Raw genomic sequence first — 13,955 nt, 5'->3', positions numbered from 1 at the left:
ATTTGCCCAGAATTTATTAATCACCACTGTATGTAGGTATATTCTCAGGAGAGATAAAAGTGTAACTATTTTTAGTTAAAATCAAAAAATAAAAGGTTTTTTTTTACGGTTGCTGACTTGCTCACCCACAATCTTCATTTTAACACCTCTGACAAGTATTAGGCTAGTTTCAAGAAATAGACATAACAAGAGAAACCACGTAAGCGTTCTGGAGGTGTGATGGGTGGTGCGTACAGCGCTGGGTACCTATTCACTGCGACATACTGATTTGTGAGTATTGAAATTAATCCAAGCTCCATATGTTCTCTTTTCTGAGGCTTTGTTACTGTCAGGGGGTCAGAAGTAACCCTTTTAAGGAAATAAGCAAGCTTCCTTACGAGCTTTCAGGCTACGAAAGGTTCTGCTATTAGTAGCTTGGCTGGTTTTTATCATTCAACGTGAAGACTGAACATGAGGTCTTCATGAAATAACTTTGCCAAGGCAGAATTGCATTCGAACAAATTCGGTAATTAATCTTCAGATGTCTATGTAAAACAAAACAATCAGATGGGATATTATGAGCTTTGATCTAGCAGGTATCAATTTTCACAGGTTTCAAAAAAATTTCATTTCAAATTAGGTAAGAGTCATGAGACAAGATTAAATCCAAAGGATAGAGGGTTTATTTGAAGAGAAGAACTGAATATTTCTCCATATACAGTATTCAACGATTCATTTTATACTTTCAATGTAGCTACACAGCTCATGGGGTTTAGAAAATCCTAAGGAAGTAGTTGCAGCAGCCTCTTTATTTGAAATCGTGCACTTGCTCTCTTTTTCAAATTTATTTACACCAAGTACTATTTGATAGACCACCCGAGCATATTGGGTTCCCTTTAAGCCTGCCATATGTGAAATTGACAACATATAGAATTGGTCATTGATCAAGTAAATATATGTCACCAAGAAATTGAGGATAAGGACCGTGAACTGTCTTACATTAATGCATCTTTGTATTCTTCTTCAACAGTGATCTGGGAAATCTGATTGTTCTGGAGATCAACAAGCTCTAGTTGTAGACTGATGCTATCTCCCATGTTTAATGTGCCGTTAAGCTTATTGTATTTCAGTTTCCTGTCAGATTTAGGAAAATATTTCCTGTCAGAGTTAGGAAAAGATGAATGTATATATGACCCATTTAAATTTGATTGATGCATTTCTCAGTCTTCGTCCAAGGAACTTACACTTCTTGTAGATCTGAAAGGCTGAAAAGCTTTTCTGGCACAGGCCCCTGAAGTGATCCAAATTCCATAACCCTGAGAAGTTTGACGAAACATGCATTTTCAGCAAGTCAGTCAGAGTTTCATTCACTCATTTTAGAGAATTGTACTTCAGACAAAAGAAAAAGATTAGAAGGCATTGTCTGTGAAGAACTTACAAAGTGGTTAGTGATGGTAAGGTTGAGAACCATAACGGAGCTTCAGATGGGTCAAATGTGTTGTTACTAAGGTCTCTGAAAAGTAAATTATGGGGGTAGATAAGTACAGTTGCAGAAGAAATATCAATTGTACATGACAAAAATGAAACTGGAAATGACAGCTTTAAATAATCCACTCACACATAATTGAGGGAGTTCATTCCAGTCAAGTCCGGCAGAGGGCCTGTCAACTTGTTGAAGGCCAAATTCCTGGAAGAGAATGTAAAATCTGATTAATTAAAGTTTAAACCGTGGTATAAACACATCAGAATATTATAGAATGTACACTTACAGTTCATTGACATTCATAAGATTGCTAATACTTGCGGGAACTGTTCCCGTCAGATCATTACTATCAAGCCGACTGTTGCATACAAAAATATTTGAGTTCAAGAATTGTCATGAAGCTGATACTTATATATGGCAGAAAAATAAAGGTGTTTTACTTACAGAGCCTCAAGAGTCTGAACTAGTCCTATTGTTGATGGAATAGTCCCACTCAATTTGTTTCCATCAAACAACCTGCAATTGAGGAGTGACTGGCAATTAGATGAACAAAATACAGAAATAATCATTGGATCATGAAATCAACTCATACGTGTATCAGGACCATCTCAATTCTGATAGCATGCAAACAGATGAATATAGAGAACAGAAAAAGATAGATCGAATCATAAATCCAACTTACACATGTATCAGGATCATCTTAGCACTGAATAGTTTGGCTGGAATTGAACCTGAAAGCTGGTTCTTGTTGAAATGGCTGCTTGTTAAATCATTTTAATGATTAAGAAATATGATGTGGCATTATTACAATTAAAAGATACTAGATCAGAATAGAGAAAGAGTTGGGAACAGGAAAAATACACACAAATGTTTAGCATTAGCTAGTTGATCCAAGCCTGGGGATGTCCCGTTTGACACTGGGATAGTTCCTGTCAACTGATTTTCTGCAAGGTCCAGCCAGTACAGTTTCGAGAGATTACCCAAAGAAGCAGGTATACTACCAGTCAACTTGTTTGTATTCAGCGCCCTGAGAAGAACCATAGATATAATTATGTCGAGAACTGATAGAGAAAGATAACATGACTATCTGAGTAACAATACAATTCTTACAAGAAAGATAGCTGTTCAAGATTTCCCAACTCCTCTGGAATGCTGCTACTGAAACTGCAGCCAGCTAGGATCCTAAAATAACACAGTAGTTATGTTTACTCTTTCAGTCATATATGTTGCAGAGGCAGAAAATACAAAGCTTTAATTTGCCTACTTGTCCTTACAGCATATCTAACTTTTTGAGATCCCCTAACTGGGGAGGAAGAGGACCTTGGAGTCCACGGTTGAATGACAACACTCTGCAGTGTTATTTAAATGTCAGTTATGCCTTGTTGGTGTTACGCAAGATCAACTGGCATAAAAATTGTTTACACAATACACACTAATATTGCGTATTGTTCAACCGGTAAGCATAGTGCTGGTAAAGCCGGACTAATTTAGTCTTACTCACAATCCGTTCAGTTCAGTGAGACCCCCAATGTAGCTATTAATTTCCCCTATCAGGCCCATGCTTGATAATTTTCTGCAGCATAAAAGCAGATTGAAGAGGTTCTAATCAAAGATATGCTTAAGAAAGATACATAAAATCTAGTCTTTAATTACCAGAAGATACCAGTCATGTCCGATTTAAAAGGTCGCACAGTTAATAGTACTCACAGTGCAGTTACCCTTGCACCAGTGCACTCGACTCCTTCCCATGGAAAACCACAAGGATCAGACGAATTATCCCAGCTTGGTGGCGTGTTTTTCCAGGATGCTTTCAAGGTTTGGAGCACAGAAGCTGGATCGGCACACTTATAAATCAATGTCTTAATTTTACACTGTTTGTATGCAGGATGTCTATTTCACAATCAAACTTCATATAAAGCTTCAATACTGGTACTACTTAGAATTGTACCGAGATAACATGGACAATATAGGACAGGTTGATACACATGATATGGCAAAATCATTTCCTTGTTTAGACATAAAACACAGTCCAAAAGCATATGCTACAAAACTCAAATTTCCCATAAATACGTGAAGAATGTGTGGAATAGGCATTGAAATGTTAAGACTTGAAGACTGTACTATACCGTCACTGGGGTCCGTAAGCGAGAAGATCACATGAATGCTTGCAGCATATAGAGCACAAAAGAGCAGCAACCTCATGGTTGCCTTGGTATCTAAGACAAGTCAGAAGCACTTAGCAACGACAGCCCTGGATTTTTTGTGAAGGAAGAGTTGACTACATGCATGATGTGTTTCACATATAGTACAGACCACTTAGATACAGAATGCTTAATTCTGAACAAGAAACTGCAGATAAATAATTTGATATTAGCAAAGTAAACCGTCTAATTTTGAGGTTTCCATCACCCGGCCGCACAATCCAAATGGCCAAGGAGATAATACCAGAACATGTATTTTGAATTTGTACAAGTAGAAACTACAAAAGTATGCTGCCTATATTGTAACAAACTAACAAAGAGTTTCACTTCCTTAAGTGCTTTCGATAGGGACGGAAATCCAAAGTAAACATGTAATACAAGTTGTTGATCACTAGAAGAGTTCCGTGCGCCTTTGATCAATTTCTCAGAATACAAACTGCATGTTCCTGATCTCTAGGGCCCCCAATTTGTCACATCGAAAACGAATTTGGTATGGGCGTATGGCCCTTCATATATGTTCCAGCATCCTACAATCCAGACATATACAAACGAGTTGAAGAACCCTGAACCCAGAATTGGGGAGTAAAATGTGAAGGAAAATGGAAATCAGAGGAGGGTACCCCTATACAACATTCAACACATAAGAATGAAAAAATATTCCGAAAATTTGAACCGGTTTCCATTTGAAAAGGTCCTATGTTTACAAATGTATAGGGAAAAGTCTGCGCAGCAGGAAAAAAGCTGCAAAGACACTGAAGGTAGAAGCAGGAGGAATAAGAGCAACTTTGAAGCCTGAATTATGTATGGAACCAAAAATAGGCATGTCAAACACTTGCTTAAGAAAGGTAGACAGATGGGTCATTTTCCCTTTCATTTTCACAACTTATCAGATATGAGAGACGGAACAATAATTACTACTCAGAATTCACAGATCATTTCCTTGTATCGGCGCAGTCAATTCCTTTCCATGTCAATTCACATGGATCAATGATGAGATTGACAAAGATTTATGTCCAAAGTGAAAGAAGAAAAATTAACTTCAGATATTTTGAAGGTTAAGTACCGGACATGAGGTACCCTTAGAGCTCTGCAAGGCAGGTTCATTTGAAAAAAAGAATCAGGTTATATATGTAAAGATCAAATGGAATATCAGAAATTCTGATACAGCAACTTTGATAAGTTTACATAATCTTTTCTCAAATTTTATTTGAGGTCTGATGAGACAATTTTGGATCCATGGGAACAAGAGTTTACTTGAATAGTAAAGGATAGAATATATAGCTCCACATTTACAGTATTGACTTAGAATTTCAATCAAGTTACACAGCTCATGAGGAAGTATAGAAAACTTTATGGAGGATGTTGCAGACAAATCCTATTTATTTCAATCCAGCACCTTAACTCGTTGCCTTTTACTGACACCAAGTAGAATTTGATAGACTTCCAGAGCATATTGGGTTCCCTTTAAGTCTGCAGCATGTAGAAGTGACAACAAAAGGCAGTGGTCAGGTAACAAAGATACAATGTTATCAAGAAATAAGGTCAAGGGCCAATTTATTTCTTACATTAATTCCCCTTTGTATTTTTCTTCTATAGTGAGCTCGGAAATGTGATTGCACTCGAGATCCACAAGCTTCAGTTGTCGACTGATATTATTGCCCATGTTCAGACCGTTAAACATATTGTTCTTCAGATTCCTGTCAGAATTAGGAAAAAGATGAATGATTGGCCAGTTTTCTACAGTTAATGTCAAAATTTGATGCATTGTTTAGTGTTCATCCTTATAGCTTACACTTGCTGTAATTCTGGAAGGCTGAATAGATTCTCTGGTACAACTCCTTGAAGTGATCCGCATTCCATATTCCTTTCGAGAAAACATTTTCAATTAGTTTGTATCTAATTCATGCCTAGGATACGAGGACAATGCAGTACTCTCTGGAGGACTCACAGAGTGTCGAGTCTGGGTAAGGTTGAGAACCAAAGTGGAGCTTCTGATGGGTCAAATGAGTTGTCACTAAGGTCTCTGAAAACAGTAGGATCGATCAGAAGTTCATAACAAAAGTAGCAAAGTCTGAGGAAAAATGAAACAGGAAAAAATAGCTTCATGCATGCTTTCTACTCACACATAAATGAGGGATTTCATTGCAGTCAAGTCGGGCAAAGAGCCTGTCAACTTGTTTTTGCCTAAATTCCTGGAAAATAATACAAAATCTTGTATGATACGATTATGGTGAAAAGAGCAATAAGAGCATTTGCTACGAAGATGATACTTACAGGTCAAAGACATTTGTGAGGTTGTTAAGGTTTGAGGGTACAGTTCCAGTCAGACTATTGTCAGCAAGCCGACTGTTAAAGATGATAAGATATAACCATCTGTCAAGAACTGATAGTTGAAGGGGATTAAAATAAAATCAAGGTGGCAGTTTTTCACTTACACCGCCTGAAGAGTCTTAACAAGCCCTAATGTCATTGGAATAACACCGGTAAAATGATTTCCATCTAGGAACCTGTGGTTGAAGAGTAACAATGTAACAAGTAGTTAGAAACTTAGATGAACTGAACTTCAGCAAGTTACCTCAGAAAATGTTGATGAATCAACTTACAGAGAAGCCAGACTCATCGCAGAGCTGAAAAGCTCCGGTGGAATAGAACCTGAAAGCTGGTTGTTGTACAAAAATCTGCATTTTCCATATAATCAAGTTTATGTTTATGCAAAATTCATTGGAGGAATCTCATTTCATTCATAAAGCTGGAAATTTGAGAAGTACTCACAAGTGCTGAGCCTTTAACAAGAGGTCTAATCCTCCATGAGTAGTATGGCTTGAGATTGGGAGAGGTCCAGTCAGTTGATTGTCTGATAGATCAAGCAAGTAGAGGTTGGAGAGTTGACCCAAAGCAGAAGGTATTATTCCAGATAAGTTATTTGAACTCATATCTCTGAGGAGAATAACCAAAGATTTGTTTAAAATTGGAGGAACAAGTCAACAAACACTGAAAAATAATGGTGATTGATCATTATTTATAATCCAATTTCTTACATATATGTCAGCTGTTCAAGAGCTCCAAGCGAATCAGGAATACAACCACTGAAGCTGCAGCCAGCTAGGTCCCTAAGATAAGATAAGTCATGTATGCTCATTTAACAATAAACGCTGAATAGTTCACTGCGTATACAAAGTAGAAAGGGCTTGTTGATGTGTTCTTACAGGATGAGTAACTTTCGGAGAGATGATATATGTTTCGAAATTTGACCTGTGAGGCCAGGGTTGTGTGAGACGTCCCTGCACGATGGTAAAGTTTCAGCAGTAAAGTTCACCAGTTTGAGTGATATGATCCATTAAAATGCTTATGTGCAGTAACCTGTAACGTTTTGTTCTTCTGTAAGAATAATGCTGGTAAAATGGACTACTCTTATATATCGCACTCACACAGTAGTTAGTTCACTGAGCTGCCCAATGTAGCCAGTGAAAAGTTCCCCTATGAGCCCCATAGCTGATAAATCCCTATATATATATAAAAAAGAGAGGAATTAATACATTTGCTTCAGAAATAAAGTGGTCGATCAGTGCCTTCATTGACCAGGATCAATTATATGGGAATTCCGAAGATAGAACAGTAACTACTCACAATCTAGTCACCCTTGCATTGTCGCAGGTGACTCCTTCCCATGGAACACCACAGGGATCATCGGAATGTTCCCAGCTAGATGGTATGTTTTTCCAGGCATTTCTGTATCTGATCATCACCGCAGCTGGATAAACACTTATAAATCATCATCTTTTAGACATATTTTATGCACGATGTTAACTTTACAATCAAAATTGTACCATAAGCTGTATGATTTCAATCAAAATCATTATAATGAATGGCAAAATTATTTGCTGCTTTGCACAGAAATTAGTAACACAAACTATACATAAAATTCCCAATAATAACTTGGAGATGTATATATAATTGTATACAGTATATCAACATCCAATATAAAATAGAACTGACATTCAAACCATACCATCATTTTTATCCGTAAGTGAAGAGATCATATGAATCCCTGCAGAGTATAATGCAAGAAAAAGCAGCAATCTCATATATGCCATGGTAGCAGCTGATACAAGTCAAAAGCACACAGCAAGTGCAACCCTTTTTAAGGAGGACTTGACTAAATGCATGATGTTCATTACTATATAAATAGCACAAGGCAATTATTATTAGAGAATGAATGAATGATTCTTTCTGTCTGACCAAGGAACGCAGATGATCAATTTGATATGAACAAGGTAATAAAATGAGTAATTATCAGTTTTCCAGCGCAATCCAAATGGCAAAGCAGATAGTTCTGAACCAGTAGTACAAGTACAAACTACAAACAACAGCTAGCTAGCTCTCACAAAACATTGAGAATGACAAATATAATTACTTCAGGGAGAGCAATCCCAAGTAAACATGCATAAATTAGGTCATCTCTTCAACACTTACCTCTTGCAAGCGTGGTCAAGTTTCAAAGGAACACTCCATTTTCACCTACAGTGTCGAAAGCCAATCCCCTTCAAGATTCTAAAGGTTGCCATGAATTCATGTAACTCAATAGGGCTCCGCAGAAAGTGCATTGGGCCAAAACCCATTACCACCTAATTTTATCCAACCTGAGACCCGACCCGGCCCAACACAAGAAATAATGTCATAGCACAAAAGGGGACTATAACGCCACCGTGTCTTCCGTCGCTGCTCTCAGATACTGAACAGAGCAACCAACAATGGCCGCCCGATTGATATCTCGCTCTGCTCTTCGCTCTCCCTTCCGCCTCTTCACCTCCGAGCCCACCACCAAACGCTCCACCCTCGTCAACTTCTCTCTACCCTCCGACGACGAAGACGACAACCCCCCACCACCGCACACCAAACCAAACGACAAGTCGTCTTCTCCCCTCCCTCCTCCGTACGACCCGTTCAACAAGAACCCACCGTTCTCAGACGACCCAACAGACTTACAAGAAGTCTTCCACAAGATGCGTTCAGATGGGCTACAAACCAATGCAGTCAAGATGTTCGACGCTTTGTCCAGAGACGGCCTCACCCACGAGGCGTTACAGCTCTTCGCCCACATTAAAGACAAGGGCCAAATGCCCGACGTGGTGGCCCACACCGCCGTCATCGAGGCCTACGCCGCCGCCGGGAAGCCGAGAGACGCGCTCAAGGTCTACATGCGGATGCTGGCCTGCGGGGTGGCGCCGAATGCGTACACTTATAGCGTGCTCATCAAGGCACTCGCTACGGAGGAGAAGTTTGTAGGGGAGGCGAAGAAGTATGTGGTGGAGATGTTGGGGAAGGGAATGCGGCCCAATGCGGGGACGTATGTGGCGGTGTTGGAGGCGTTGGCGGGGGAGGAGAAGGCGGAGGAGGCGAGCGAGCTGCTGGAGGAGATGAGAGGGAAGGGGTTTGTGGCGGATGAGAAGGCGGTGAGGGAGGTGATGAAGGGTAGAAGGGGAGGTGTGGTTAGAAGTGTCATCAACATTCTCTTTGGAAAGTAGATTTGTGTTTTATGATTGCATTCACCAGCTAGAACAGACCAAAACTATGATCAACTTCTGCCCAGAAATGATCAATATTTGTTTATGTCTGATTGTTCAAAACAATTAGGAAATGTGTTTGCTATAATGCTATGAGTTTAAGTTAACTAGACAACAAAATCATGAACAAAATCCTGTTTTTCTGCCCAGAAATGATCATTTGTTTATCTTTGATCATAAATCATTACATGTACATTTACAATGTGTGATGTGTATGACATCTTCATTTTCTTGAACACATGAATAGTCGAATGCCAAGATAGATAAACAGAGTTTCACCCGATATCTACAAACTGCTTCAACTGCCATGTTTAAACCTTAATGTCAGCTACCAATGGACACAATTTTCGATCACATTTAACCATTAAACTTTTCCCCAGTAAAACGTACTACTGTTGTGGGTGTTGTCTTTCAACTTCTTCGTTTTTACAAGGTCTACAGTCTACACAGAATTGTTTTCTTTCCTTCAAATCACAAGATAGAGACCACAGGTTGTAGTACTATATCACATTCATGTATAGCAGTCTGGTTGGTGGCTAACATAAAGAAACAGTAAAACGAGACGACAGGACAATGATTCGATGTACATGATGCCTCTCGACACTGATCAACTGATTTGAGTGATGTCCTCATGACATTTGGAAGATACTTCGACCGCTGCTGATCTACAAAATGTTATTGATTGGTTAATTTCTCGATCAAATTTTATGAATCTATATTAAATTTTAGCATAACCTCTGGTGATCTACATATTGCGCAATAATTGATTCAAATGCTTAAGGTCATGCTAAGCCTCAAGTTAGATAATTAGATTCATGTATCACTAAGGGAAGATAACACCTGCTCATATATGGCAAAGGAAGAACTCGGACCACCATATTCATTGATCTGCAATTTTTGGTTCGGTGGATGCTAAAATGTTCAGGCGTGCAGCCTAGCTGCGTCAACCTATATGTGTAATCAACATATCTATCCTCCAAGTTCCAACGGTACACAACCTTCGATCGTTTAATGGCGTCAATTATATCGAAAATACAATACGTGTAAAGGCATCAATTATATCTGGCATGCAGGCATGGCTTTCCATTCGAAATGACAAGACTGTTTCACTTTCGAGTATGGCTAAGCTATCTTTCACAAAAATGGAACCCTGCTCCATTTATCTCCACTGTAACAAGCTAACATTATTTTTCACTGCCTCCTCTCAGTCGACTCTAACTAATCTTAACTCTTTCTCCTCTTTCTTTTCAATAAGGATCCGATTCTCCATCCCCATCTTCCTCACTTTACCCAAACCATATGAGAACAGAGAAAGTTAGTTCGTGCTACTGTGCTAGCTAGCCGCAACAATTCACTCAGCAACACCACCATGATGAAATTCAACGTTCACTTCACCGGCGCCGGCAGCTCAGGCTCAAAACACGACGATGACAAGCCTATACTGACCTTGGGTACGGCCAAGCTCAAACTCGACGAGGAAAACAAAACAGCCACCTTCCTATCGACACGTCCAAGCTCCTTGATCGTCCTTACAACTCCGAACTCAGTGGCGGATTCTAGATGGTTAATTAGATGCTTGAAGTTCTAAACTGATAAAGAAGAGAATAGTGAGAATCTCAACGGTGTGAGAAAATTTTATTAATTGAAATCAAAATGAATACACTAAGTTAAAATGAACATAATAAGTTTAATCCCTCAAATGTATACAATAAAAAATTAAACTAATAAAATTTAATTTTACGAGTCGATAATTTTTTAAAAACACGTGCATTTTCCAGTTGATAGTTTAAATTTAACTAAGCTTACTAAAAGTTGTTTCTTCTTTGTTCATTCTCTTGATTCTTCCGATCTTCCCTCAACAATAAAAATCAATAGAAGTACGAAATTCTAACGCATTAAAATCCACAACTAGAACACATAAAAATTAAGAAAAGTAGCAAACAAAAATCAAGTATCAACTTAACTAAAACTCAAAATCAGAAGAATCAAAATAATTAATAGAAGTAAAACTAAACTCGAATCTCAATTTCATCACCTCAGATTGCCAAATACAATCAGATTCCCCAAATTCCCAATTCAATCCAAGGAGGAAGCCGAGACAGAGGATGATAGTGTTGTGATGGAGCGTGGAGCTCAATCTCAAGACCTTAAGTGGAATCAGTCAATTTAATTTAGGGATTTAGTTAATTTAGAAATTAGGGCTTTAATCTTTGAGGTTGGGCAGTTGGGAAACGAAGTGAAGAATAGAATTTAGGGTGTGTGAAAGAATTGGGTGTGATGAGAGATTTGGGTGTAGGTGAGTGTAGAGGATGTTTCAATTTAAAAATGTATATATTAGTTTTTGTTGTGATCAGTTCGGGTTCGGCACTGGCGGCAGAAGGTGCAAACCACCGAAGGCATCATCAGCAATGTGGTCAAGATGTTCGACGCTCTGCTCACAAAAGGCCACGAGCTCGAGGCTGTGGAGATGTATACTCAAATCGACCAGGGTTTCATGCCGGATGTAGTGACCTATACCGGCGTCATGGAGGAGTACGTTGTTGTCGGCAAAATGATGGATGTTCTCAAGGGCAGAAGAGGACGTTTGGCTAAGAATGTCATCAACATTTTATTAGGGAAATAGATTAATTGGTAATGGTCATTAATTAGTTAAGAACTATTTCGTTGGAGTTTGATTAGTACTGTTAAGAACTGATGTTTAATGAATTAATAAGTTTTTATTAATCTAATTATTATGTTTCATTAGCGTTAATGTTCTACTTGTAATGTAATGCACTTGCAATCTAATGGGAAAAGTATGTAGTACAAAACTACAAATCGATCAGGGCTCTCTTTTGCCAGCCACATGTTTTGAATGAAATGATAACTTAAAAATTTAAGGGCGGTTATTATCACCCTACTAACTCATTTGTTCACTCCACAAAAATTTCAATTACTGAAAGAATATATTATTTAAGTGCAAAATGACTATTAAGTACACTAATTTTTTAAAATACATAATTAATTAATTATATATATACAAAAAAATATTTAATTTGTCATAAAATATTAATATTTTCCACCTGATTTAAAAACAATTATCTCTTATTCATTGAAAATTTTCATATTTTCTATTCGATAATCATATGATATTTCTTATTCAAATCATAAATCATTAGTGTCAACTTAATAACATTTTTATAATACCTGGTGAACATTACAAATAAAAATTCTAACACCAAAATCAATCGTTTTTCATTGCTCAAAGTTGATAATATATGATTTTTTTGGCATTTATATTAGATAAAAACTTAATTTTTTTAGAAAAGAAATATATAATTAAGAAAGAAATATATTAATCAGATTATGATTCTATTTTGTTAATCTATGAATTTTTTGACATTTATATTAGATAAATACTTATTTTTAAAAATATATATATATATATAATTAAGAAAGAAATATATGAATCAGATTATGATTCTATTTGGAAACTGTATCATTCCTTTTATATTGCTGTAAATTAATTAAAATATTGTCTCTAATTTTTTTTTTCAATTTGATATATCATCTAAGAACAGTTTTGGAAAAATAAGTGGGTGAAATTGTAACGACCCCAAAATTTCGAGCATAAAATCTCAAAATTTCAAAGTCGTGAAACACCAAAACAATCTCAATGAATTGAAATCATTTTAAATGCCACAACGGATCATTACTGAGTTCACAATACAACTCAGACAAACCAATTATTACAAACCAAATTTATAATCCAACATTACATAAAAATGGAAATGTAATAATCCTCACAATCTCTCACAAAACCCACAAATAAATCCTCACAAGTTCTCACACACAAATCCACAATAAAAACCTCACCACAAGTAGGATAATAAACAACTTCGAGTCTTCAGAGTTGTCCCTCGATCTCCATTAATCAACACCTGCGGAATTATCCCTTATACCATTGAATTGGTGCACCGGGATTGTAAACACAAACCCGGTAAGTTTTATAGCTCGTATGAGTAAAATGAAAATATAAATCGCATATCAATATATACGAAAATCCACTAATCAACAAATATAAATGCACTCATAAGTCAATGGACGGCCCATCTGGTTGTCCAAAACATATGAAAGGAAGTGCTCATGAGAAATTGGGCAACCCTTATGGTTATCCAAATACATTTATAATACGGGTACTAATGAACGCTGGTACACATATGTTACCCCTCACGTAGTACACCGCCGATATTGGGCAACCTTCTGCTACCCAACATCCAAAATATGAGTACTATGAGCCGATAACCCATCTAATACCTCACATGCAATACTTCGGCAGACAGACTAGAGCTCTAACTGTATCGTAACTTTCGCCCGGCCAAAGGCTAGGTTTGACTTGCCAAACACGTCTGAAGACTGGTCCGAAGACATAAACACATTTTAACAAACTCCATGTTAAAATCACATACAATAATCATCACCTCATATTGTACAAATTAACTCGACATGCTCAATATATAATTCTAGTCATCAAAATGACATATTCACAATGAATTCATAACAGTATATAATATAGAAAACTATATATATATATATATATATACATATTTACCATTTATACAAATATATATATTCCACTATATCATATACATGTCGTATTTCAATATTTAAAACTCTTGCAAAATCTTGAATTTCCACAAGGGTAGATTCGTAAATATGTGAGATTTTACTCACCTTATCAACTCGAGC

The 13,955-nt window shown here is 37.3% G+C and overlaps 3 protein-coding genes across 3 annotated transcripts; 1 reads left to right on the top strand and 2 right to left on the bottom strand.

Annotated features, from left to right (window-relative positions):
* Positions 1-755: 755 nt before the first annotated feature.
* On the bottom strand, positions 756-4,733 carry LOC126796702 (leucine-rich repeat receptor protein kinase HPCA1-like). The gene is made up of 15 exons (XM_050523446.1): positions 4,727-4,733; positions 3,589-3,678; positions 3,170-3,293; positions 2,964-3,035; positions 2,737-2,811; positions 2,573-2,644; positions 2,328-2,489; positions 2,145-2,219; positions 1,907-1,978; positions 1,749-1,820; positions 1,598-1,666; positions 1,418-1,492; positions 1,224-1,295; positions 979-1,113; positions 756-881 (listed from the first exon to the last, which is right to left on the bottom strand). The coding sequence occupies exons 1-15, from the start codon at positions 4,731-4,733 to the stop codon at positions 824-826; spliced, it is 1,230 nt and encodes a 409-aa protein (XP_050379403.1). The 3' UTR covers positions 756-823.
* A 163-nt stretch (positions 4,734-4,896) lies between these two features.
* On the bottom strand, positions 4,897-7,153 carry LOC126796701 (leucine-rich repeat receptor protein kinase HPCA1-like). Its single transcript, XM_050523445.1, has 12 exons — positions 7,092-7,153; positions 6,870-6,944; positions 6,702-6,773; positions 6,436-6,600; positions 6,267-6,341; positions 6,099-6,170; positions 5,938-6,009; positions 5,787-5,855; positions 5,612-5,686; positions 5,456-5,527; positions 5,229-5,360; positions 4,897-5,133 (listed from the first exon to the last, which is right to left on the bottom strand). The coding sequence occupies exons 1-12, from the start codon at positions 7,151-7,153 to the stop codon at positions 5,076-5,078; spliced, it is 999 nt and encodes a 332-aa protein (XP_050379402.1). The 3' UTR covers positions 4,897-5,075.
* Positions 7,154-8,414: 1,261 nt separating this feature from the next.
* Positions 8,415-9,188, top strand: LOC126796700 (pentatricopeptide repeat-containing protein At4g38150-like). The gene has a single exon (XM_050523444.1). It carries the CDS (start codon positions 8,415-8,417, stop codon positions 9,186-9,188), a length of 774 nt encoding a protein of 257 aa, XP_050379401.1.
* Positions 9,189-13,955: the final 4,767 nt, after the last annotated feature.

Source organism: Argentina anserina, chromosome 6 (assembly GCF_933775445.1).
Source record: "Argentina anserina chromosome 6, drPotAnse1.1, whole genome shotgun sequence".
Lineage (NCBI taxonomy): Eukaryota > Viridiplantae > Streptophyta > Magnoliopsida > Rosales > Rosaceae > Argentina > Argentina anserina.
This window is presented reverse-complemented; position numbering and strand designations above follow the sequence as displayed.

What these genes read in the sequence shown, in the direction of transcription:
- LOC126796702 (XM_050523446.1), bottom strand. An exon ending in CTCACTGAACTGAACGGATT is followed by an intron (nt 2,812 to 2,963) that starts GTGAGTAAGACT and finishes ATAACACTGCAG; the next exon opens with AGTGTTGTCATTCAACCGTG. An exon ending in CTTGAACAGCTATCTTTCTT is followed by an intron (nt 2,490 to 2,572) that starts GTAAGAATTGTA and finishes GGTTCTTCTCAG; the next exon opens with GGCGCTGAATACAAACAAGT.
- LOC126796700 (XM_050523444.1), top strand. Translation starts at nt 8,415, where the DNA reads ATGGCCGCCCGATTGATATCTCGCTCTGCTCTTCGCTCTCCCTTCCGC.
- LOC126796701 (XM_050523445.1), bottom strand. Translation starts at nt 7,153, where the DNA reads ATGGGGCTCATAGGGGAACTTTTCACTGGCTACATTGGGCAGCTCAGT. An exon ending in CTCACAAATGTCTTTGACCT is followed by an intron (nt 5,856 to 5,937) that starts GTAAGTATCATC and finishes ATTATTTTCCAG; the next exon opens with GAATTTAGGCAAAAACAAGT. An exon ending in ATGAAATCCCTCATTTATGT is followed by an intron (nt 5,687 to 5,786) that starts GTGAGTAGAAAG and finishes TACTGTTTTCAG; the next exon opens with AGACCTTAGTGACAACTCAT.